At 33.4% G+C, this 27,342-nt stretch overlaps 3 protein-coding genes across 4 annotated transcripts; all 3 read right to left on the reverse strand.

The window, feature by feature from the left end:
• Positions 1 to 3,712: 3,712 nt before the first annotated feature.
• On the reverse strand, positions 3,713 to 6,969 carry LOC106120215 (pyruvate kinase). The gene is made up of 9 exons (XM_013315489.1): positions 6,859 to 6,969; positions 6,621 to 6,753; positions 6,287 to 6,510; positions 5,777 to 6,106; positions 5,502 to 5,648; positions 5,314 to 5,415; positions 4,908 to 5,153; positions 4,445 to 4,667; positions 3,713 to 3,939 (listed from the first exon to the last, which is right to left on the reverse strand). The coding sequence occupies exons 1-9, from the start codon at positions 6,895 to 6,897 to the stop codon at positions 3,752 to 3,754; spliced, it is 1,632 nt and encodes a 543-aa protein (XP_013170943.1). The 5' UTR covers positions 6,898 to 6,969; the 3' UTR covers positions 3,713 to 3,751.
• Positions 6,970 to 10,253: 3,284 nt separating this feature from the next.
• On the reverse strand, positions 10,254 to 15,734 carry LOC106120193 (pyruvate kinase-like). Of its 2 annotated transcripts, XM_013315463.1 has the most exons (10): positions 15,584 to 15,734; positions 15,410 to 15,515; positions 14,407 to 14,633; positions 13,414 to 13,549; positions 13,214 to 13,329; positions 12,825 to 12,968; positions 12,026 to 12,130; positions 11,706 to 11,942; positions 10,901 to 11,123; positions 10,254 to 10,636 (listed from the first exon to the last, which is right to left on the reverse strand). In XM_013315463.1, the coding sequence occupies exons 2-10, from the start codon at positions 15,513 to 15,515 to the stop codon at positions 10,410 to 10,412; spliced, it is 1,521 nt and encodes a 506-aa protein (XP_013170917.1). In that variant the 5' UTR covers positions 15,584 to 15,734; the 3' UTR covers positions 10,254 to 10,409. The 2 variants fall into 2 exon arrangements, with proteins under 2 accessions (XP_013170917.1, XP_013170909.1); XM_013315455.1 differs by having other exon boundaries at positions 13,214 to 13,549; positions 15,584 to 15,733.
• A 323-nt stretch (positions 15,735 to 16,057) lies between these two features.
• Positions 16,058 to 20,798, reverse strand: LOC106120206 (pyruvate kinase-like). The gene is made up of 9 exons (XM_013315476.1): positions 20,695 to 20,798; positions 20,473 to 20,569; positions 19,584 to 19,810; positions 18,487 to 18,816; positions 17,949 to 18,092; positions 17,601 to 17,705; positions 17,076 to 17,312; positions 16,595 to 16,817; positions 16,058 to 16,278 (listed from the first exon to the last, which is right to left on the reverse strand). The coding sequence occupies exons 2-9, from the start codon at positions 20,564 to 20,566 to the stop codon at positions 16,073 to 16,075; spliced, it is 1,566 nt and encodes a 521-aa protein (XP_013170930.1). The 5' UTR covers positions 20,567 to 20,569; positions 20,695 to 20,798; the 3' UTR covers positions 16,058 to 16,072.
• Positions 20,799 to 27,342: the final 6,544 nt, after the last annotated feature.

Raw genomic sequence — 27,342 nt, forward strand, 5'->3', positions numbered from 1 at the left:
GTGTTATCACCGCTCGTTTGCCCCTTTCACTTATAAAAACACAAACGCACGCAAATGATGAATGAAACAAAAGACAACACATTTGAATTTCATACCAATCTATAAAATTAAAAAATCACGTGTGCAGATATAGAAAACAAATCGTATAAATTGGAGCGATCATTGCAAAGTGTACTCGATCAACGGTATACGTCCCGTGGGTGCTGCAATTGAAGCTTCGTTAGCGCTCTTATTAAGTTGCCGCAACTTTTAATTGACTTCCCGTTGTCGAATGCCCACGAGATGTTGCATTGTAATGCAAGAGGAATGCCTTCAGAATCAATTCACATTGAAACTGTATTTACTTATTGATAAACGTTTTATTTCTTTGTTGCCTTAGGTTTTTAAATATGATAAACGGTGGTAGAGTTACAGTTATAATAATTTATCTATTCATAATAATACAATCGGAGTGTCTGTGTGTGGGAATTTTTTTTATATATAATGTGTTTGCAAAGCAGATATCGAGACCAATTTTAAAAATTTTTGTCTGTCTGTATGTCTGTCCGTAAGGCTGCGTTTGTTCCGGATAATCTCTGGAACGGTTGGATCGATTTTGAAGGGATTTGGATAATTAGGTAGATGATGCACCCGGGCATAATACAGGCTACTATTTTTACACTGCGCTGACGAAGTTGCGGTCGACCGCTAGTTTCAAAAGTTTACGAGGATAATGTATGTATTTTATGATTGTACAACTTTCATTCAGACTCTGTCAAAATTATAATCCATGCAAAAATGGTAGCATTATTAATCTGTACAAGAAACGAAGTCCAAAAATGTAAGCGATTGTCTCTTATTACAATAACCCGTCAGTAAATCTGATGTTTTGTTTGTCTGTTGTATACGAGAGTAAACAATTAAACTGTCAGTCGGTACAACAGAACCGGAACAATCCAGGAACGAATTAAGAACAATATGACATCGGCGAGAAAATGCTGCCGCAATTCACCGCTTTTAAATGCCACGGATTAAAACGATTGTTTTAGTTTCATTTCTCTATTATAGCGACGAATTCGGAATCTGGAAACAATGGTGACTTTTAAATAAAGTTTTTCTCTTTTTTGTTGTTTTAGTTTTGTTTTTCAGTTGCTGACACTGCTATCAAAAATGTCAATCGGTTAACTTCAATTAGACCTTTTTGGATATTTCAAAGCTCATCCTGTTGCGAAGTTTTATTAAATTAAATGGCCTTCCTTCCAGCATCTAGTAAATAACTCTGTTTGTACTTTTTTTTATAAGATAAAGGGACAAACAAGCAACAAAAAATCCGAGATGTTCATCGACGCCCATGGACATCTGTAATACCAGAGGAACCGCAGATGCGTTGCCGCCTTTGATAAGATTACTATGCAACAATACTTTTGAATGGAAAAATGTTATGCTACGATTGTTAAGTTACAGCCATTTTAATTAGATGATTTTTTAAATAGAGTTACATATATGGGGAGACAATTCTTAAAATCTTACAAATGCAATAAAATTAAAATTTTCATTACGTGCTATATATGTATAAATGAACGAAAACTTTTTCTTACAAATCAACCTAGTTTTTGCTCCGAATAAACTTTATGGAATTGCTTTCCGAGGTTGTTAGTCACAAGTTTTATTCGACACAGCCGCATCGAACCGACTTTGGAAGTAAAAATTTAATAGATTTTTTAAAACTCTAATGATATTGAAATACGCCTGACCTCATTAGCACGGAAATTAAAATGGTTTTAATAGGACATTTTACTTTCGTTATTGGGTCGAATTTTAATGAATTTGTAAATTATAAATGAAATAAATTGAAGTTTATGTATAAAAATTATTTATTTTCACTGGTAAATAATACAGTAGATTCTAGAATATGTTTTATATGTGTTTAATTGCTTAAACTCAGAAATACGAATCGGTGTTGTGTATTTTTATACCACTCTGACAACTATGTGAGGAATAATAAACAAAATAGAACTTTATGGAAAATATAACGCAAACAAAAAAGCATGACGGGCGCGTAAAATATAAATTTAACTACTAAAATACTGAAACAGTATCACTACATACTCGTAAATCGATTTCAACGAAATATTAAAACAAAAATTGGCAATAAAATATATTTTATTTTGAGAAAAATTCAATATTTAAAAATAAAATTTTTGTCGAATACTTTTCAGTTAGTTGTCGAGAGAGAATTCAATTTGTTAAAATGTTAAAATTCTGCACGTTACGTCTATATTGTTATTATGAAATTGTCACTGATTCGAGCTGTTGGATTTGGCATATTCATATAATAGTTTATGGTTTTGGGTATATACATCGGTTTTTATTTGATTTTCTTACTACATTGGCATGACTTAGTATTAAGATGTAAAGATTTTGTTGCTTGTGTGTAACTATGACCGTGTTTCTATAGGGGTAACACTTGTGTGAACAGACTGTTCTGTATTTTTCGTAGAGAATAAAAAGAATGACAGGTGTTAATGCCAATGTTTACCTAAAGTCAGTGGAAACTTATAGCAGAGATGATGTTCAGCCAATATACAAAGCTAGCTTTATTTTTATTAATATTATAAATGCGAATGTTTGGATGTTTAGACGGATGGATGTATGTTTCTGCAGAACTACTGCATGGATTTCGCTGAAATTTGCCATAGATGTAGAACATAGTATGGAATCACGCATAAGCTACTGATTAAGTTTTTTTTATTCGATGAGAAAGGAGCCGCAGGCGACGGGTAGTCATTTTCGTATATTTATTATTATTCTAAAATCGTTTCAACAGTAAAACGTAGCGTCTGAAAAGTTTAAACTATTCCGGAAGTCGGTAACAATATGGCGCCAGTGAGGAAACGTTTCCATGAATTGTTAATTTCGAATGACAACTTTGTTTGAAATGTTTGCTTAATGATAACATACACGTTGAATTATTATTTTATATTGTTTGTATCTTAACTAAATTTACGAAATAATTATAAAACTTTTTCATACTGTTTTTATGATTTAATAAAGTTTTTCACATATAAATGCTTTCGCTTCAACAGATTTGTAATATATTTGAACTAATAATTAATAAAATATCAAACCAATTTAGCCGTTTTTTAAGGAAAATCCTGAATTCAAAACGTGGGCAAAAAATAAAAGCACTTCCGTAACCCGAAACGTATATTAGTAATATTGTCACCTAGCCAGAAAAGTTTGTGGCACTCTAGTAGTTGTTTTAGAAAGTTAATCGTAATAGATTTGATATGAAATATTAACATTTAAGAGTGAATAAGTGTGTCATTCTGTACAATACGTTCGAATTCTATTGTTCTTTATTTAGACAATGTAGACGGAAGCCGGAACAAAAAGTAGATATAGGAAGGCCGTTTAGTTTATTACCGTGAGTTTCCACTGCCGAAACAATTTATTGTACTGTCGAGAGAATTAGACTGTTATAGTTTATGTTCAAGTTAAAACAACACTAAGTTAAAATTGAAAGCTCAAAAACAAATTAAAAAAGATGGGAATAAAATAGCGCTCAAAATTTACTACGAACGAGATTATGAACAACTAGTATGAGAATAAGAATAGAATGATAACCCCATGTTTCATAATAAGCAAGTGAAGGCTATAAAAAATTCCGAATTACACGGACTTATACATATTTACTTTCTTATGAGCGAAGCATAAATAAAACAAAGCATAACATAAAATCGTATAAATAAAGAACATATAAAATTCCACATTATGTTACGTTAATATCAGCAGTGGCATAAACAATTCTCATGGTGTTAGTAAAGTCGGAGCCCTGCTTCCATCCACAGACTATAACTATGGGATCTCCGACACGCACGAAGCCACGCTGCATCGCCCACTTTGTACAGAAGTTGATGCGCTGCTCGAGGTGTACTTGCCAATCCGAGTCCGGGGTATCTGGTGCATAAAAATATCGATAAACAATAGAGATTTATTCCCAAAAATCATTCGCATCGATGCGTTGCGATGCGATTGCGATGCGATTGCGATGTGGTTTGTTGATGGGGTTGTTTTAAATTAAATGAAATTAAATGCAAGCATTAGCTTACTAAAGTTATAAATGCGAGTTAAGATGGATGGATGGATGGGGGTTTGTTAAAAGGTATCACCAGAACGGCTGCACAAATCTTGCAAAAATTTGGCATAGTTGTAGAACGGAAGAAGAAATAGGCTACTTCTATTAATTCAATGTTTTTAATTCCCCGCGGTCGGTGTCGCTAGCTACAGTAGTTTATAATATTGCAACTAAACGTCTGTTTATTGTTATCAAGTCTCTTTTTGATAATCAAGTTTGAAGTATTCAAACGTTGCACCTAATTACGGTACGTGGTCTAAAAATACAACGGCCATGAGAATGCTAATATTATGATGGATACAAAATTACATTTATCATAGGACTTACATTCATAAATCAGCGGCATAACACCTCTGTACAAATGCATCTGTCTGGCGAGTGCCGCATAACGAGTGACCGCTATAATTGGACACCTCGGCCGGTACTTGGCGACTTGAAACGCGGAGGTTCCGGAAGTAGTCACTACAACAATGGCAGCCGCAAGAGAACGATACGACGCCAGTACTGCTGACATTGCAATAGCTGTCGCTTGGTCACAAGGCATTGGAGTCTAAAACCACAATGATATGCGCGTAAACATGCGTGTCGTGCCGTTGAACACCACTAAAACACAATAGACTAGACCAATCACAAGAGGTGGATAAAGGATGTTCAAGTAGAGACATGAATTCAGTGATCGGTATAATAAGTAACACCCTGTACTAAATTGTTTTGATCCTTGTCATGGATTTAGACGTATTATGCAAAAAAAAAATATCAAAAAACATTGTATAAAAAGTAATGCATCAACCTTTTCAACGTAATCTTGAAATATATTCTTAGTCCACACACAAGCTTCGGCCTCTTTACAAGCACTCGCCATGCAACTTATCGTGTCAACTGGACAAATTCCTATAGCTGTTTCTGCTGACAGCACTAAAGCGTCAGCTCCGTCTAAGATACAGTTTGCCACATCGAGTAGCTCAGCTCTTAATGGTATTTTATTAAATCTCATACTACTTAAAAGATGCGCACACAAGCAGACTGGTACGTTGGCCTGTAAAACAAATGACAATCAATATATAATAATACCATCTATTTCTAAAGAGTTAAGAATTAAATATTAATATTTCCAGAAGTATAAATGCTATTGTATAGAATATCTACGCCTTATATTCAGTTCATTAGGATGAAGTCGGAGGTCTGAAATTGTTTACCTTGTTAGCGCGTGCAATCATATTCTTTTGAGCAATTACTAATTTCTTCGGTGATATATCAGATCCCAATTCTTGTCTTGTAATCATAACACCATTAGCTACCTAGAAAAACAATTGACAAACAAATCCGTTAAACGAAATATTATTCATATTTAACTAAATTTAATTTCAAACAATTGCGGCGTAACCTCGAGTATTTCATCAAAATTGTAATATCCTTCTAAAGTTTGTATATTAGCAACGATAGATATCTTTTTTCCTTTTTCTCCCATCGCATTCCTCAATTCTAAAATTGAATCTTTTGAATCAACAAATGATGCCACTAGGATATCAAGCTAGAAAAGAAAACAATAATTAATAAAGTTTTTACATACACTTAAATGTACATAAATGCTAAAATTACATAACTGTTAATGACTATATAATAATAATATATTATTGTAATAAAAAAAGGTAAACACACCTGATGATGCACAGCCATGTCGATATAAACTTTATCCTTTTCGGAATAAGTGGGCATTTTGAGCACAACATTTGGTACAAACACATCTTTGTTCGATCCTAACATTCCGCCTCTCTCTATTTTGCAAGTCAATGTCGTAGTCGATATGATTTCGACCTTTAATTGTATCGTTTCATTGTCCAGAAGTATGATGTCACCTTTCTTTAACTGTTCCGCGAAATGGAGAAAGTCAATGTATACAATACTACTCGAACACCTGTCTTTGTATGTTTCATCTGTAGTCAATCGAACGGTTTCCCCACTTATTAATTCAACAGGTTCTACATAAGTCTGAAACAATGAAAAATTTTTCAAGTACTTTTTTAGTGGCTCAACACAATAATAAATATAAAGTGTCTACGATTTCTGCTACGCCGTAGCATGCAGTACACTACCGTAGCACATTGCTACATAGGACTTTTTTGTAGCGCATACTACCGGTTAGTTTAGATAATTTTTAAATTAACTTACATCAGAAATATACCCGGTTCTAATCTTCCTTCCCGGTAGACGCGCAGCAATGCCTAGGGGAAAGTTCTTCCCGACCACCACGCTGTAGTTCTTGGCCGCTTGCCGTAAATTCTTGATGGTATCAATGTGATCGTCTCGAGTTCCAAAAGAGAGATTGAGCAGAGCAATATTCATGCCAGCTGCCATCATCCTCTGCATCGTCTCTACATCGTTTGATGCCTTCCCTGAAATTTAACAAAAATGTAAATTGTACCCTATTTCCTGACACAAATTTACATTTAAATGCAAAGAAAAAAGTACTTTTCTTTTTATTTTCTTTTCTTCCTCAACTTACCTACAGTAGCTATAATTCCGGTAAGACGTTGACACGCTGCTGGCAATTTGATGTCCAGATTTAGCACGTGGTCTAGCGGACTGTACGCCGTAGCTGCGGACAGCTGCTGGCCGGGAAGCTCCATTGCGTCATACTTTACAAGAGAACATTTTTATTTTTTTTATTTATTTATTTTTATCCTACAATTATATCCACTTGTAAAAAGTATGTGAACAAAACTTATTAGTTTCTAACTTACTTCACCCAATCTTGTATCAAATTCAGTTGGCCAGACCATAACTGTAAAAAAAATAATAAAAAATGTTTAAGAATGTAATTAAATCGCTATAAAAACAAATTATAAAGCAAAAGGATAACGCTTAAAAATATTACTGACTTATTTTTCTGTCACCTCCTGAAACTTCATATATATAATGACATTGACAACCTTTTTAAAGCACTTTTAAAAATAAGAAAGGAATACGCGTAGAGGAAATACAAGCCTAGCTGTTGCCCGCAACTTTCACTATATGAAACCCAAAGTATATGTTTCGTAGCCTAGATGTCTGTTAATTTTCAAAACGGAAGCGGAAACGGGAAACAGGCATTTTTCATTAAGGACCTACGCGCTGTACCAGACTATGCTCAAACTATACTCGAACGAAGAATTTTGAATCGTCGTTTCATGTGCGTACTGTAAAAGATTAGAATAAGTTGCCGGCGTTAGTTTTTCCGTCCAAGTATGACGTGGGCCTTCAAGAGTACTAAGCTAGCAAGTACTACCTTTGGACCACATCATCTCTTAACATCAGGTGGGTTAAAAAAATGTTCTAATTCTGTGTCAAATTTCATCCAGACTCATTCACCCGATCTGAAGTAACAAACAACCACGCAAACCTCGAGATTTATTTTATTAATAAACATTTAGATTGCTTAGTAATTATATTGTCAACCTTTGACTACAAATTGTCAACATTATAATAAAGGAAATCGTTATTAAAGTTATTATTTGAAGTTAACATGTAGACACATGTTGTCTCCAACTTTGTATTGTTCGTAACTTGGCTGCTTGTGTAGTTAAAACTACGTAGTTTAATTACTTTCCCGTTTAAAGGAAAACAATGTGTTTTCAATTTAAATTGCTTACACACCTTAAACAATTTAAGGAGAAAGTTGCAATCCCACTATGATTTTAAAGTAATTTTAATACAATGCAATAATAATTTCATTACTGTGGGTTTCAATTGCGGGGATACATAATGTTGTTTCTTTTTTTCTTAAAGAAAATGTAAAGGATAACGATATGTTTAACTACAAGTGTGACTGCAGTCAAAACTTATAGCGAAACTATAGTTTTTGTACAGTTTTGAATGAAATTTTGATCACGTGGTCGGAGTATCTAAAAGTCTAGATTTTTAATGGCTTCTCGGACATGCAAGTGACGAACGAGCATCGCCGGACGTCAAAGGGGTTCGGTCGTTTGATGGTAGACAGGGCAATTTACGCGGCACTCCGAAGTTCAAATTGAATTTATAAACCTCCGACTTTACATTCGAAACGTGCCTGCAAAAAGTTACAACGTTTGATAAATTTCAACGTGCTTCGATATTTGATTCCGGGTTTGATGTTTTTCGCAACTGTACTAAAGTCCTTATAAACTCAGTATCACTTAGATTTGACTGGCGGAGAAGTAACACGTTTTGGAATGGTTATATTAAATACTAGTGAAAAATCAACCTCTTGTTATTGGATAAAACTAGATTCTTATGCAAAACTATCAAACTTAGTTTGACTAGTCAAAAAAAATCAAAGTTAAATCCTATGTATAACTTGCTCAAACTCTGAGTAAATCGAAACGTGTATAAAATATACCATCAAAGGGAATATCCAAGTAAATTTGCAACTCATCCATCGTTTGGAGTTGCAGCGGCTATAGCTTTTGGCATCAACTATTGACCTACATACGGTCAAGAAGTTTCACAAACATATTCACAGAGGTGTCTTCGAAATTATTGTTTTTAATTTTTTTTGCGAACGTTTTATGCCTTGATCAAAATATTTGCTTTGCTAAACCATCATTAATTAAATAATTAAGCTACAAGCGATGGACTGGCAGGAGACAGCGCAGGACAGGTGTCTTTGCCGATATCCAAGACCCACTTTGGTTCCCCGCACCAGCGGAGTATGTATTTGTGAACTATAACATTATTTGAAAGAAATCTGTTTTTACGCTTGTATAACTTTGAAACATCTAGATTATTTTTTTCTTATTCTACACTGCTATTTGTTCATTAGGCAACCGATTTATCAATGTGTATCGCACATAAAAGTGTGGTTATATAAATTCAATTTGAGAGTCTCACAGGAAGCACAAATCGCCTCTTTAACCGTAGATCAAAGTGTCTACATTTCAGTGTTACAATTTCTTTGTTAATATTTCAATTTAATAGCATAACAGCATTACGTTTAATAGGAACATATTCAGTTGGCGTATTGCCAGCCTTTCAATAGTTTGTTACCATTACCAACTAGATTAACACAGTACTAATGTAACAGTGGCAATAAATAACTTTATGCATTCTATTTTAATATAATATAATAACATATATAAAGGTATTCCTCAGGATCTGGGCATAAGTGTATGCTAATTAGCATGGGTTTCTGAGACCAAAATCTCCTTTAAAAACAAGCTGTTATCGTTTTACAAAGGTTAAGAGAAGGATGATACTATGTTTTTTTATTTTTTTATTGGATAAATAGGTGCTTGACCACAAACTCACTTGATAGTAAATGACTATGTGATTAAAGGATGGTACGCACTAGCTTAGTAAATACCTATTCTCTCTACTCTTAAATGTTTTATACATAGGTTTTGATATCGGAAACCCACGGTTAGAGAGATTGTTCAATAGTTTATATGTTCCTGCTTTTGTCATCTAAAAACCGGATACCGTTGATTCTTTATGAAGAAACTGTCTCATTCGCTTCTTGTTTTACATATAATCAGGTAAGTATCCAAATATACTACCAGTAAAATATTTGTTAATAATAACGTATCAATAAATAGATAGTTTATTACGAAATTGTTTCAAAATTTGGTGCAATCGCTACGATTAGATCGTACAAATAAAAAAGCTATATGGAAAAATGAATTGTTTGTTTTTGATCAAATCCCCCGCCGCATTGTAATCCCGCGGCGAATTCAATTTTCCCAACGCCAATAGCAAAACAATACCTTCAACTATAAAGTTGTGCTGTAACTTTTATATAGTTAGGATTAGTTGCATCATAAGTCTGAACTAATTATTCATCTTACTAATATTATAAATGCGTAAGTTTAAATTGTTGAATACATGTTTGTTAGAAGGTATCTTGAAACGGCTTCATGGATCTGGATGAAGTTTTGTATAAAAGTAGAGCATTGTCTGGAAGAATCCATAGGCTAGCTAGGAATACAACTTAGGGACCTTCAAGAAGCGAGCATACCATTTCCTTAAATGCTGGCAACGCATCTGCGGTTACTCTGGTGTTGCAGATATCCATGGGTGTCGTTGATCACCTCGGTGTTCCCGCCGCTCGTTTGCCCCCTTATCTTATAAAAAAAAGGATCGCAGAATTATGTACGGTTTCTGTGGGATATGATAAGGAAAACAGTTTTTGTATCAAAATATATTTTATTGGTACTTCTTAACTGTTAAGATACAAAAATCTTATACGTTTGTACCACGCTTAAATTGGTTTAGAAATTATAATATAGTTTTTGCCTCCATTGGTCTTATGTAATTAATACATTGAATGAAAACCAACATATTAGGGTAACGTAGCCAGAAGTTTGGTAGAAGAACATTGTAAAACTGTATGTGATTTTGTATTGACTGTACCTACACTTAGATTGTCAGCGAAGGCGCTATACATAGTAGACCTTCTTAATACAACATAAGTATCCTTGTAATTCAATATGTTACGAGTAATGCAGTAACACACAGCGAAGTTAACACGATCGCCCATTGCCTCATCAAAACTTTGGTCTTTATTCACTAAAAAAAACAATATGATTTAAATTTTACTCCATTCAAACACCTATAGCCCAATGTAAAGTCTAACCAAAATATGCAGATGTTACCATCCCTATATAGGTTAAAATTGAGTATAAGCTACAAGCTGCCAGTCTCTTTAAAAAAATACTGAAATAATTCTCTTATTAATACCCGAAAAGGTTTTCAATCGTAATACTGTGTGTTTATGGTTAGCACAATGAGGTGTAATTTGGTAAGGTAAAACAAAAAAAAAGACAAAATTACCGTTATAAATAATAGATAATATTCCTCTATAAAGTTGTAACTTTCTGGCAGTGACAGGATTCGATGTGATCGTGAATATGGTGACATCTGGTGCAATGTGTGACAAACATCGAGCTGTTTTGCCGCTCACCGTCGGCACAATGACCACTTTGGATTGCGTCTGTCTCGCCACAAGTGCACAAGCTTGACAACATGCTTCTGCCGCATTTACTGGCATCTTCAGCTAAATAACAAATGTTTTATAATAATTTTTGTGCAACACATTATTAACATTTTTTGGAACACCATTTTAATATACATATTAAAAATATAATGAACAAACCTTTTTATCTTGATAACTTTTTACAAAAATTGCGTAGACATATTTTTAACATTGGTAGAGCCCGCTTTAACATCTTCGCACGAATTGGCCCGGCTCGCCCGGTGAAATACCACGACCACACAGAAGACTGGCGTAAAGTGAAAGCAATTCCGCGTTTCGTCTGATGAGTGTGCGTCCCGGAGGCCTAATTTAGTCCTCTTTCCCTTCCCACCCTTTTTCTTATAAGAATAGGATGGGAAGTGGAAGTGGACTTTCCGGATGGAAGGATGCATGGAAAGGGAAAATGTTTTCTTTCTGGGCATCCTCTCCTCCGTCGATTAAAGGTAGACAACGCATATGCAATTGCGTATGTCTATGGTCAACGGTCACTTCGCTATTTCAGCGATTTCAGGTGGCCGCTCGCTCGTTTGCCACCTTATGATATAAAAAAGACAACTTATATGATTGTGCTTGTGTGTGCATGTGTAATAAATTGAAACAAACCTCGTCTAAAATCCTCCAAAAATCCTCATCTCTTTTAGTAGATTCCACCGATCTACAAACTGAATCCAAAATATCCATAGCAATTAATAAATGTGATGGATCACGTAGCTCTTTTAATATAAATCCAGTGTTATCCATTGCTGTGTTTGTGATATCGTAAAGATCGCGATCCGTAATAATGCCTTTCTTAAGACTCTCTTCTAAAATATTACCCGAAACAAAGAACGGTTTCCCTCGCTAAACAAAATTACATATTTGTCATAAATATGTATATGTTTAAAGATTTTATTCATTAATTCGATATCAATCAATTCAGTTACCTGCTTACATTTTCCGCTAATTTGCATTTGTATACCAGCCATACGATACTGGTTGACAATTTCATATGCTAAAAATTCCCTTGCTAATATTATTCCATCAGATATCTATAACAATAAAAGGAAATAGGTTCCTTATTATATGTAAGTAAAAAATAAAAATTAAACGCCCATATATTTATGTGTAACGTAATCTTATATTTGACAATCTAAAAAAGATTTTGAATTTATATTCTTACGGTTGGTTTCTGAGACCAATCTGAGACAAAACAGTGATAATAATATGTTTTAAACAGGGATTTTGGTCTCAGAAACCCACGGTAATAGTCACGAGTTATTAAGAAACGGTTAGTTATTACATTTTCAAAGCTCAATGAACTCTTAAATCTTTATATATATAATTGTTCTGTGAGTGTGTATGTCACTGAACTTCTCTCAAACGACTGGACCGATTTTGATGAAATTTTTTGTGTGTGTTCAAGGGGATCTGGGAATGGTTTAGATTCACAATTTTGTCCGCTGGATAATGTTTTTTTAATTAATTTTTAATTTATTAGTAGTTGTTGATTTTGGAATCTTTTACATTGGATCCGACAGATGGCGCTACCATCACAGTGTCAAATTTCAAATAATATTTGAATTTTCAAATTAAAGACGTGTAGACAGGACAACGTCTGTCGACTCCGCTAGTATATTATATTATCAATCTTGTCATTGTCAACATAAAAAGCATAAATTTTGACAGGCGCTTCTTTTGTTTTATACGAACAAAACTAAATTTAAAATATATAGATATTTATACCTCTATAATCTCGTCAATATTGTCCAAACCTTCCTGTTCGCATATAGTGCTAATAATGTGCGGCAATCGATGGTTCTTAAATAAATTTCTCACTCTAGTTATAGTTATTGGATAACGAACTGAATTCAATATGATTACGTCAAGCTAAAAAAATGTTAGTACCATAATCTTATTTTTTACTTAACATTATAAATGCGAATGTTTAGATGGATAGTTAGATGGAAGTTTGTTAAAAAGTGTAAAGATGTTGCATGGATCTCGCTGAAATTTGACATAAATGTAGACCAGACCATAGTCTGGAAAAATACATAGGCTACTAATTACATTTTGTTTTTAATTCCGACAGAGAGTGCCTTTATGAAAAATTTAAAAACAAATGTAGACTCAACTTTATAATCTTTGGCAAAGTCAATCATCTTCAGATCATAATTGGATAAAGCTGGTTTTATATGCCTGATGCCGCGTACACAGAAAGCTTCCAGTTCTCCTATCAGGCCACCTTGAGCTATTTTACATTTGATCATTTCCGTATTAATAATTTGAACACAAAACATAATAACTTTGCCACTGCCTATTGTTATTTCAGTACCGGGTATAATTGATGGAAATGTAAATGGGTCATCCATGAATATTAAATCTTTACTGCATTTGTTCCAATATTTCTTATTGCATGTTACATTTATCTTGCTATTTTCTTCTAATGTTATTTCTTCAACTCCTAATTCCTGGAATAGTGATTCAACAATTTCATTTAATTAACTAACTAGGGTGATTCAGCGACCCGAACTGGGCCGTCGTCTCCACAAGTCACCACTTTCGTTTGTGAAATTGAAATTAAATGTGATAATAATAAAGTAATTGATTTAGTGTACCAAAATCTGGATATTTTTTTTAAATTGTGTTTTTTGGAAATTATATTTAAGTACGAATTACTAATAAAATGATGAAATATGAATAATATTTTTCGATCTTACCGATAGAAAAAGTTAAGTTTAAGTTAAGTTGATTATCGATAAAACACGAATAAAATTACATTTTCAAAAAATGATTCCTAGCTAGATCGATTTATCGCTCTGAAACCCCCTATATAATAAATTTTATGAAAATCGTTGGAGCCGATTCCGAGATCCCAATTACAGTTAATTAAATCGTTAATACTATTCATTTTAATGTTTAACTCCTAACATTCATAACAATGGAAGCAAATATATGAATATATATATATATATGAAAATATTGAATTCAGTATTTTTTGTGAATTGTATAATATATTTGGATGAGATTGAACAAAAAATACCTAAAATAGCTCAATGAATTCTCGCTTTTGTTTTTATTTATTTGATCCCATTTTATTGTCTGTGCTTAACTTATTCCACACATTTAATCATACTTCATACTAATATTATAAATGGGAATGTTTAGATGGATGGATGTTTGTTTGAAGGCATCTCCAGAACGGCTGAATAGATCTCGATGAAATTTGGCATACATATAGATGATAGTGTGAAAGAAAACATAGGTTAATTGTGAGTCGACAGCTAGTTACAATATACATTATAAAATAATAATTGTATACAGTCACCTCATTTAAGCTGCCAGTTTTAATGCATGCGTTAGGAACATCAATAGAAATTGCAATCGGCCAATTTTCAACACCGTATTTGGAACAGTATACTTTTGAAGCTTCTCTAAACTTTGCTAATAACATTATTTTATCATTGTGAGTTAACTTTGTCATTCTAAATCTAATGATGCGCAATCCCATTTCAATAAAGTTTTCCATGTCGATTGATGTCAAGCCGGCATCGGCTAAAATCAAATGAATCTTAGAATATAAAATATCACTTACATTACTCGAAATAAAATATAGGAAGATTTTTCTATATTCATAAATATATACTATAACATTATCCGTAAGTTTTTTTTTTTTATCATAAGGTGGCAAACGAGCGAGCGGCCACCTGAAATCGTTGAAATAGCGAAGTGACCGTTGCCCATAGACATACGCAATTGCATATGCGTTGCCTACCTTTAACCGACGGAGGAGAGGATGCACAGAAAGAAAATATTTTCCCTTTCCATGCAAGTACTAGTATATTTTATGTGGTTCATGACAATAGTCGAATGGCTAAATTCGAAACAACGACATGGACGATAGGTCGGTAATGCATAAATCTAATCATCAGCTCACTATATGTCGCCACGGAGGGGCTCGGAGCCTACCCAAAGTCACCCACTAGACTCTCAACCACGCTGACCCAGTGCAGGTTGGTTGACTTCTCACATATCATTGAATTTCTTCTCAGATATGTGCAGGTTGCATCACGATGTTTGCCTTCACCGTAAGAATATCGGATAAATGTACATAAGTAAATCGGAAATAAAAAAACACATTAGTACATGGTGGGATTCGAACCCAGGACCTGTAGATTGTAAGTTATGTGCTTGACCCCTGAGCCACCGATGCTCCTGTTGCCTATTGGTAATTCGAAAAGGTATGGTATCCGGAATAATGATGATAAATATGATTTAGTATATCAGGAACAAGAGTAATCTAATTACCTATGCGTCATATGTTTACTTACAAAATGTGATAATGAACGGCGTAAGTCTATAAGACTTGGCATCTTCTTCCAACATTAAATTTTTACGTATACTCCTACAGTATACCGAACCCTGATGAGGTAACATCTGAAAGTTTTAAAAATACATTTAATTTTATTGAAATCAAACATAAGTAATATTAATTCGAAATTTACCTTTAGTATGAATGTAGAAAACAATCTTTTAGTTGTAATGAATATGTAATTAAAATTCTGTGAATTTTTAAATTTTATGAAAATTGTAAGTGACTTAGCGTTGACATGAGAAGTGTTTGACAATTTTCCAGAGATTGAAATCGTCTTCTACAATCGAAAATAGCTGTTACATATTAAAAAGAATATAATATATTTCTTTTAGGCATAAACAATACGAGTAGTGCAGAAAAGTATTTTTTTTATATCTCCAAAACAGATAATAAACACGAACTGATGAAATATCTAGATACAAACAAATATTTTATTGGTCTGACTGTTCCTAGTTATCTCGAGTTAACAGCGGGAAGGGTGGGCTATTTTTTGTATGCATTTGTTGCAATTTAAAAAGATTTTACTAGATTTAGCTAAAAACCATGAAAATTACTTATGTTTGCGAGATAAATAAAAAATAAAGATTAATTTGAAATGTTTTTATTTTATTTATAGGTCTTATTTAGTATCGGTGTGATCACCTATATGAAATTTCGAGGAGACCGTGCGCACACTGAGCTGGTCAGGGAAACCACTGTAGATAGTACTTCGTCTCAACAGAACGTAAGTTTGCTTATATTTTAATATATTATGCTTAACGCAATATGACACAGCGAACGAGACTCGCGAGTTCACTTCGTCTTCAAACTTTGATCTTGCTTTTTCTGTAAAAAAAAGAACACTGTTATTTCGCAATTTAATACGAAAAGAAATATTTTTTTTATTTATTAAGATTCAAATCAATATATTCATTTTTTTTTATTATGAACTTCGTGTTAAGTTCCAAGTTAAAGTGTCAAAATGAACTCTTCAGGAGTGTTGGCATTGACTGCCGATATGAAGGTAATCGGGCTGACATGGCCAGAGACCAAACGCAGAGCCCAAGATCGAGCGAACTGCGGACGCCCTCTGCCCCACTACGGGGACATAGGACTTTAAGTCAAGTCAAAAAACAAATTATATTTTTAATAAGTATCTTACCAGCATAAATTAAAGGTATTACTCCTCTATACAACTGCAGTTTCCTTGCCGTGAATGGATTTGAGCTTATCGTCAGTATAAGAACTTCGGGAGCGACGCGTGCGAGATGTCGCGCAGTGCTCCCTGTCACCGTTGGCGCTACGATAACCTTTGATTTCGTCTGCTTCGCTGCGAGAGCACACGCTAGGCAACACGCTTCCGCAGCATTAGCAGGCATTTTAATCTACAATTAACAAGGGTTAATTGGCTATAAACCTATAAATCAAAGCTCTGTTAAATCTTCAAAATCAGTCAAGTTACTTCTAATCGAATGGATATATTGCCTACGCAGGATAAACATGCACATGTTAAATTATGCTAAGAAGAATAAAAACCGGATTGGTGTAAAATCGTGTCGTATTTCTAGTGGCGTCTATGTAGTGTAATAAAGTAGTAATATATATATATATATATATATATATATATATATGATTAACAATACCTCATCAAGAACTCTCCAGAAATCTTTTTCCATTGCTACAGATTCTACTGATTTACAAATAGAATCTAAAATTTTCATCGCAACCAATATATGTGATGGATTGTCTAAATGTCGTAGAAGAAAGCCGGTGCCGTCGATTGCCGCATTTGTGATGTCAAAAACATCACGATCAACCAACATGCCTTTTTTTAAACTTTCGTCTAAAATATTTCCAGAGATGAAGAATGGTTTTCCTTTCTGTAAAGTAATTAATATGCGTTAAAATGTACAAAGCATTAGCTGTTGCTCGCGACTCCGTCCTCGCGGAATTAAAAAAAAATAAGTACCCTAGGTACCAGTCTGTGTTCTACATCTGTGCCAAATTTCATTAAGATCCATTGAGCTGTTCCGGAGATACCTTCAAACATTCATCCAGACATCCATCCAAACATTCGAATTTATAATGTTAGTAAGAGTAAATGGATTAAATATTGAGCTAATTAAATTACTTCTAAGATTGTGAAGAAAATAAATTTCTTATGGTACCTGTCTACATTTAGCACTTATTTGCATCTGTATTGCACTCATTTGATATTTATTGAGAATTTCGTAAGCTAGAAATTCTCTGGCTAATATAATACCATCAGACGCCTGAAATAATAATATACGTTCCATGTTACTTATGTATGTGAACGTTTTATACAAGAAATAAATTTAGAAATTGTATTTTAGATTCAAAATTATTTAATTAAATCTGTAACGAATTCGAACGCGAATTACATTAACACGTTAAGATCTGAGCAAGTTACCACTGGATGGATATAATAAGCGATGACCTTTAATGTATTAAAAAAAAGAATAAAGTAAGGATATAAATGTTTGAATACTTTTTACCTCAATAATGTCATCTATATTATCCAATCCCTCTTGTTCACAAATCGTGCTAATGATGTGCGGCGTTGGACAATTTTTAAAAAGAGCTTTCACTTTATCTAGTACCGATGTGCGCCGAACTGAATTCATTATTATTATGTCTAGCTGAAAATGGAACAAAAGTTAACAAAATTAAGAGTTTTAAAGTTTATTTTACGATTCGAGATTCAGTAAAATATAATAATAAATCTCCTTCATAATCTTACAATTTTAATATTTTTGAGAGTGTTTGGATGGATGGATGGATGTTTGAAGGTATCTCCTTAACGGCTGCATAGATCATACTGAAATTTGGCATATGAGTAAAACATAGTCTGGAAAAACACATAGGCCCTTAATTAAGTATTTTTTTAATTCCGCACGGACAGAGTCGCGGGCGTCAGCTAGTATTCTTATAAGTAATCAACTAACATTTTAAACACTTAATTCTCATTGTAACAGTCTCATTAAATTAAAAAAAACATAGTTTACTTTTCCCTAAATCAAATTGGATACTTACTGAAAACTCTTTAGCGAATTCGATCATATTCAAATCGTATTTCGATAAAGGAGGTTTAATATGTTTGATTCCGCGGACGCAGAAAAATTCCAAATTCCCTATCGAACCTTTTTGGTGAACTTTACACATTATCCTTTGTTCGTTAATTACTTCGGTACATATCAATATAACTTTTCCCGAACCCAATGTTATTTCTGCACCAACTTGTATCAATTTAAAAGTATAAGGATCGTCCATGAATATCCTATCTTTGCTGCACATGTTCCACAACTTTGTATTGCAAGTTATTTCTATCGTATCATTTTCTTCTAAAAATACTTCGGTTATATCCTACAACAATAAAGTGTTTAAATATTTGATACATGAAATTTGATAATAGTTTTTTTTTTATTTATCTTTCTTGTTACTAATATTATAAATGCGAATTTATAAATCGATGTTTCTTTAAAGGTATCTGCAGGACGGCTTCATGGTTCTGGCTAAAATTTGGCATAGATGTAAAACCTGAAAGAACACCTTGGCTACTTAAGTTTTTTTTTTTTAAATTCAGCGCGGATGGAGTCGCGTGCGACGGCTAGTCTAGTGTTTGTGATAGGATATGGTTTTAGGACAATACTCGAATGGTGGGATTCGGACTCTTAATCATTAACACGTTGAGCGCCACGCGTATTTCTAAGACAATCCCGTTCAGGTCACGAACGTCGTTTATACGCACTGGTATTAAAGGGCCGGTGTTTCCGATCGCAGTACAAAATAGTTTACATGTTTAACGCAAAATAGTGTAAAATTTTATAGTTCTCATGTTACACGCTGTCAGCCACCGATGGTTGACGCGACATAAACCGAAAATCTAGTGTCAGCCATCGATGGCTGAAGCGGCCTAAACGGTAAGTCTAGTGTCAGCCACCGATGGCTGATGTGGCACTCAACGTGTTAAGCTAATAGCGCTCTGGTATAGGTATTTTTGTATAAAGTTGTTTATAGATCTTGTTTTAGTTACATAAATAATAAAAACAGAAACTCATAGTTTGACAAATAGTAATAGTCTGTTACTTTTTGTCATACATATTTTAAGAATCATATTTCGTATTACTTACATCAACAAAACATCCAGTTTTGATACACGCGTTTGGTAAATCAATAGAAATTGCAATCGGCCAACTGGGGATATTATACTTTTCGCAAAACGATTTCATAGCTTGCTTGAATTTGGCCAATAATATTATTTTATCGTTTCGAGTTAAGTTTGTAACATTGAAGCGAATTATACGTAGTCCCATTTCTATGAAATTTTCTATATCAATTGATGTTAAACTCGTGCCAGCTAGAAGATAGTTTTAATAATATTTTTTTTCACATACTGGTTTTAAGTATTATAAAAGCGATTAAAAGAAAGTAAAGACAGGACTGATCGTAAATTTTGTTGTATAATTATTTTTTTCCTAAGCTTAAGCCTGGATTTAGAGATGTTAGGGACATAATATATTTTTTTTATAAAAGGTGGCAAACGAGCGAGCTGCCACCTGAAATCGCTGAAAAAGCGAAGTGACCGTTGCCCATAGACATACGCAATTGCATATGCGTTGTCTACCTTTAATCGACGAAGGAGATGATGCACAGAAAGAAAATATCTTCCCTTTCCATGCATCTCTCATCCGGAAAGTCCACTTCCACTTCCCATCGTTTCCTTATAAGAAAAAGGGTGGGAAGGGAAAGAGGACTAAATTAGGCTTCCGGGACGCACACTCATCAGACAAAACGCGGAATTGCTCCCACTTCACGCCTGTGGTCGTGGTATTTCACCGGGCGAGCCGGGCCAATACGTGCGAAGATGTTAAAGCGGGCTCTACCACTGTTAAAATCTTGTTTAATCATGGTCTACTTAAACTTAAAGATGGCCACAGTTTAAATGGGTCAACTGTGACTTGTTTGATATGTATTTTACCACAGTTATTAGTTATCGAATCTGTAATCAGGTTAACATACAAAGTGTAACAATAAATGGAGTTAGTCTGTATGTTTTCTTCACTTCATCACGAAACAAAGAATGGCTTGGTAAACTTCTAAAGTGCTGCGACATTATCTGAAATTTAAACGGGGAAATGAAACATATGGATATATATATAGATCATTTTAAAGAGTGGAGGTACTTCTGCGTTTTATTACAAGAGTATAATTTAATTTTTATAAATAATTTTATACACTTACTAATTGTTTCCAATTAATTCGATAAATACCAAAACAACTATAAAATAAATCTATTTAAAAAATCAAATTAATATAGCAAATAAACTTTACTATCAAACACAATACAATAATGACATGTCATAAAATGTCAAGATTATATTTGTAAAAAAGAGTAATAAGAAGTTAAAAAAAAGTATATAATTCCGCAGAATTCCATTGCCGTGACACATGCAATGCTACGTATTGTTATCTCTTTCAGTTTCTATGACAAAACAAAGACAGAGATATGTGTTAATACAAGTATCACTCCAGCGCAATTCTAAGAAATAATATAGTAAAATAATAATTAAAAATAACAATATTGTTCTTTTAAATTCGAAGCGTCAATAGCCTAATGGTTAAGGGTTTGGATTTCCAATCAATGTGGTCTGGAGCTCGGATCCCGCCATTCGACTATTGTCGCAAATCATGTCCTAGCACAAGCATAGACTTTAATTGGAATGGTACAAAAATATTAGTAAATTTACAAAGAACTTCTATTATTAAAAAGTACTCGTATATCTTTAAAACTTTAACAGTAGTACTAAAAATACTAAGTAATATAATAATATATAAAGTAAGATCCGAAGCTTTGGTATAAAGTTATCATGCTTTGATAATTTACTACAGATAAGAGTAAATAAATTACAGAAGTAACAACAGCTCGCAAGACGCGCGTATACTTGATCGTTTCGTCTACAAAATAAAAATAAATCCATTGCTCTTGGGAACTATAACTGTAAAGATATCGGGAGAAATATAAAACCATTAATACATAGTTATTACACAAGAGCGACGGTGGCTCAAGAGTCAAGCACTTGACTTGCAATCTGCAGGACCTGGATTCGAATCGCGCCATGTTACAATGTGTTTTTCGATTTCCGATTTCCATATGTACATTTATCCGACGTTCTTACGGTGAAGGACAAAATCGTGATGCAACCTACATTTATCTGAGGAGAAATTCAAAGATATGTGTAAAGTCAACCAACCCGCACTTGGCCAGCGTGGTTGACTATGCCCTACCCTTGATTTAGGGTAGGCTTCTTGGTGGGGTCATATGGTGAGCTAATGATGATGACACAGTATGTCCTTTTTGCTTAAATGAGAGAAGTGGAGTATTATGTTTGAATGAAAATAATATTTAATCCGTTTTATTTTGATAGACTGTAGCCTGAATGGCTTGGATAATTTGAAAGGTAAATTATTGTCACTCTAATCGTATTTTTCGCCAGAATAACATATGGTCTAATGCACAGTTTTTTAATGAAATAAGAAGTACATGATTTACAAAATCAATATTAAACATTCGCGAACTATTTCGTACGGCAAATAATGTACTAATAAATTTATTTCTACAGGGGGCTCCAAGTGCAGGGTAAATCTCAAAGCCTCGTAAAAGTTTTCTAACAAATCACAAGTCCTCTTGTAAAAACTGCACAGGTTCGGCGCACTTCCCTTTTTTATCTTATTCAAAACTTTTACAAAAAGCTTTAGTAAGCCAAATAATTGATCTTGACTGTAGATAAAATATTCTAAAAATAAGAGGGAAAAATCTATTTTAAGATGTTCTATTAGTTTCTTTTCGAATCTCGCTTATTTATAAAAAGAAAGTAAAAATATAATTCAAATAACTTGTGTCGGAAATAGTGATTTTATATCGAAGTAAATATCTAGAGAAAACTTTTTTTTATTTTCGTCTTCGATCTATTTGAATAAGTTGAATACTAATAAGTGAAACGTATTAAGTTATATCTTATCATTTATAATTTTACAAGTTGCCGAAATTAAAAACGTTGGTTAAATAAAACTCGTTTCCAATGCGTTTTTCATTAATTTACCAAAACCCTGTCTCAAGTGGTTTACTGGCGGAACAATCTAGGCACTCTAATTTAGGTTATAATTAATTTTACTTTTTTTGACTGTGTCGTATATTTACATTTTGATATGAGTATGTTCTTAAATTATTCAAACTTTCGTGAGACATTATAATTACGCAGCCCGTCGCTCACTCGCGTCCGCGAAATAATACCAATCCCACTCACCCCGATGAAGGGCCCCCGATGGGCTCGAAACTAGTCGGTGCCGCCACCGGACGAATATATGTGAGTGTTTAGCCGTTTTTATATAAGTTTGAGTATGTTCTTCATTACTATTCCTTGATTCCGAGGTTTTGTCGTTCAGGTTTGTTACCTATACTTTTAAATTTAAAATATAAAGAAACTTGCTTAAAAATTAGTTTAAACTGCAAAAATATTTATCCAAAAAAATTGTATTTCATTGATGTAATGCGTATTATAGAACTGTGAGTGAAAATCATGAAATAACAAAGTTAATACTCAAATAAGATAAACAAAGAATTGTATCTCTGTTGATAAAAAAGCGATAAGTGCACTTTTCTAATTTTCGACTACGAACGGAAACAATACTAAAATTTTATTTTAAAAGCGAATCGAGAACAACACTGCAATACTACGGATTGTGGACGAATTCAATTTTCTCAACAACAATAACACAAACACAATCAAATATCGACAGAATGAGAAACCGAACAAACTTCTTTACAAATTGATATCAAAAATACTAAATAGCTTTTGTATCTTTTTAATTTTTTTTTAAATAATCTTCTAATATAGACTTTTAACGAAAGTTTTACCACGTACATTATAGTAGAATGTATTTCAAAGTTTTTCTCATCCTATCTTCTAAAGGCTTGTTAGTTTAGAAAAGGTTTTGTGCGAAAGCTTAACCGTCCGCGCCGAAAATAATTAAATTTCTAACTAGTTAAGCACGCTCCGCCAACTTTAGTCCGAAATGTAAGGTGAGCAAGCCGACCGTGAAGTTATGCATCCAAAAACAACCGCTTGCCAAATGAAAAATACACCAAAAGGCTATAGATTCTCTATCTTAGACACTTTTGGAATTAAAATACGTTTAAATTATACACAAAAATGAAAAAAAAACAAACATAGTATCCGTATTCTTAAGCAATACACTAATTGCCAGCTACATTTGTTTGAATAAAAAGACTAAGTACAAACATGAAAGCTAAGATTTGTAATTTTAGAAAGTTTACTCTAATCTTATATATACATATATATGAAAGAAAGTCGTGTTAGTTACACTATTTATAACTCAAGAACGGCTTTACCGATATCGCTAAAAATTGGTGAGGAGGTAGCTTTGAGACAGGAGACGGACATAGGAAACTATTAATTCATTTTTTAAATTTTTTTAAATGTCCACGCGGACGTAGTCGCGGGCGACATCTAGTATGTTATAATCTCACATTGGTATTTGTACCTTTTAACAACAGAGTACGAGTTGGTATAAGTTTATCTTTGTCTGCTTTGCAGATGAGAGGTATCCTTAGGGATACTTCCATCAAGTTATTTTTACAACACAAAGCGTGGCTCTTCTTTCATTGTATTCAGCAATTAAGTAATCTAAGAAAGAATAACAGTTTTATTTTATGATAGCCTCGGGTGAAAGCAAATCACGAAAGATACGAGAACGCCAGCCGAGGTAACTGAAAATCAACATTGCAACGTCGCGACCCTTTGTTTATCCATTAGCTTACCACGAACTGAGCAAACGTAGGGGAGAAAAACTTGCCCGAGATTGCAATATTTTGTTACGATGCTAAGGATATTGGTTTTTCAGCGGGAATATGTTATTTTACAAGACAATTTTTCTTAAATGGTATTGTTATTATATAAGATTTTATGTATTTGGACAATTTGAAAATGAAATATGTAAATTTATACGCAGTTGCGTTCCTCAAAATGTCTTACACATTTCTGATTTTACAAATATATTTCTATGTAGTAATTTTATATATATAAAAATTAATTGCTGTTCGTTAGTCTCGCTACAACTCGAGAATGGCTGAACAGATTTATGTTATCTTGGTCTTGAAATGTTCGTGGAGGTCTAGGGAAGGTTTAAAAATTGAGAAAAATTCGAATAATTGCCGGTAACCAATTAAGTTCTTTCATTCCACGCGGACGGAGTCGCAAGCGACAGCTAATTGAATTTAACTTACCTCCACATATACTTGAGCCGAGAATGTAGTAGGAACATTTTTTTGTAGAAGATGAATACAGTTACATATATATTTAACAAATAGTAAAGGAATATTTTGTTATATTTTTAACTATAAGAATATATAATATAATATGATAAAACTCTTACTAATAATTATGTAGCATCAGATAGTGAAAATTTGTCGACAGCTTCTAGCGCTCCTAGACACAGGATATGCAATAAACTTGAGGTAATGCTGTTAGCTACAGGAACGGATGGTGTCTCAGAGGCGCTTTTAACGAGCACTACAACACTATTAAATATCATATTATAATATCATAGAGCCTCTATATGTATATAATATTAAGCACCATGTTCCTATACCAATGTATAATACCAAAGCAGGTAAGATATAATACAAGCAGTCGATGAGACTTGGTCGTTAAAAAACTTTAGTAGCCTGTGTTCTTCCAGACTATATGTTCTATATATATGCCAAAGTTCAGCGAGATCCTTGCAGCTGTTCCGGAGATATATTCTAACAAATATCCATCTATCCATCTACACATTCACATTTATAATGTTAGTAAGTTATAGTATAGTTAAATGTAAAAAATTGCTTATCCCCGTTAATAAATTTTTAAAGCATCCATGTAGTATTTTAGATAAATGGATAAAATCGTAACGAACTGACCTTACATTAAAGAAGAAAAATATGATTTAGGTTAAGTTAAAGTATAGTTAAAAGTTATTTCACTAATGCTGTGGATTCAGAGAAGAATACAAATCAAAAGTGACCTCAATTTCCAAATCAGTTAGACTGTTTATGCTACAGGAAGTAATAGAAGTCTAGTGTATCATCACTAGATATGCAAAAACACCTCAATTAGTTCCCATTGTTCGAGACAACACAAAGCAAAATGGATCAAATAATGGAGCTTCGTGCACTTGTTATGATAATCTGTTCATTCCCAGTGTCTGTTAGTTCGTCAGTAATTAAGGGAGGAGACGTCACTTGTACGAGTTTAAATACAACGTGACTTTTCAGTCCAGCGATCAAAGGGAAGTTAAAGCGAACTTCGAAACTCAAATGCGGGCTTGTGCAATTATTCATTATGTTTTTACACAACTTCATTTAATGTCGGATGCCGCGTTCATACATAGAAATGGCGGCTGCAACGATTATTTGAAGCATTTAAATCGGTATAAAATAAGATGTCAACTTTTAGTTTCTCTTGTGTAACTATTCAAGAACTTAATTAGGTAAATTGTCACACTTTATCGTAAGATGGGTCTAGTCGAAGAGGATTTTAGCACTACCCCTTCAGGTGACATCACACAATTGACTTCTTGCAAATTTTAAATCTAAGTCTGTGTATGTAAAATTTAACATAGTTTGACGAATAATTCGAACAAAAACAAGTCATACGATTTTTTATTATAATTCAATTGTGAATCTACAGATTATAAAATAAATAATAAAAAAAGTTCTCAAACATAGATATACGTAATTATAGATGTTTTAAGTAAATTTCTCAGACTTAATAAACTTTTATTTCTATTAAAAGATCTTTATACCTTGTTCGTTGAGCGTGGTCTGTATTCAAAGGAATACAACAGGAATAAAAGTCACGATCGAGACTAATTAAGACGATCGTTGTGCATTTAGAATTTGTTCAAGTCTTTTGACTTTGAATTAAAAAGAACAATCTTTTTATTTTTTTTAAATTCAATTCGTGGCGATTGAAAAACTTTAAAATAATTTGTTGTCTTGTGCTTAATTGTATAAAAATGTGTATTATTTTGGATGTTTATTGTGATAAACATATTAAAACTGGATACCTTCATGCATAGACAATCTATCTGTAGTTATAAAGTACCCATGAAAAGTAACAAAATAAATGCTCAAGTGAATCGAAATTCTATAAAACTACAAGCTTTTTACAGTGATTTATTATTGGTAAGATACTGTTCCCTATCTCAAGTATTAAAATGTTAATGCTTTTCTTACCGCTTGTATAAAAGACCTAGTATATTGTTTGTTTGTATTGTGGGTGAATAACATATGTGCTCAACTTATAGTTTTACGTTTATTCGACTTTTGCTACTCGACTAATATCATCATCAGCTCACTATACGTCCCCAGTGAAGGGCTTAGAGCCTACCCTAAGTCAGGAGAGACTGGGCCATAGTCAACCACTCTGGGCCAGTGCAGGTTAGTTGACTTCACAGTATATCTTTGAATTACTTCTCAGATATGTGCAGGTTGCATCACGATGTTTTCCTTCACCGTAAGAACGTAATATAAATGTACATATGCAATCGGAAATCGAAAGACACATTGGTAAATGGTGGGATTCGAACCCAGGACCTGCAGATTGCAAGTCAAGTACTTGACTCCTGAGCTACCGGCGCTCTAATTGAATAATTAAATTGTTGAAATAATTTCTTTATATTTTCGTTATCTTTTGCCCTCATTAAATTTACTGTAGAGTACATTACACCCTTGCCTAAGTCTGTTCATTGCAATGCAAAGGGAGGTAGCGCCACTACTCCGCACGGCTTGTAGCCACAACATTCATTATGAATGCACGTCGCACTCCC

This window comes from Papilio xuthus, unplaced genomic scaffold (assembly GCF_000836235.2).
Source record: "Papilio xuthus unplaced genomic scaffold, Pxut_1.1 DF829129.1, whole genome shotgun sequence".
NCBI classification, from domain to species: domain Eukaryota; kingdom Metazoa; phylum Arthropoda; class Insecta; order Lepidoptera; family Papilionidae; genus Papilio; species Papilio xuthus.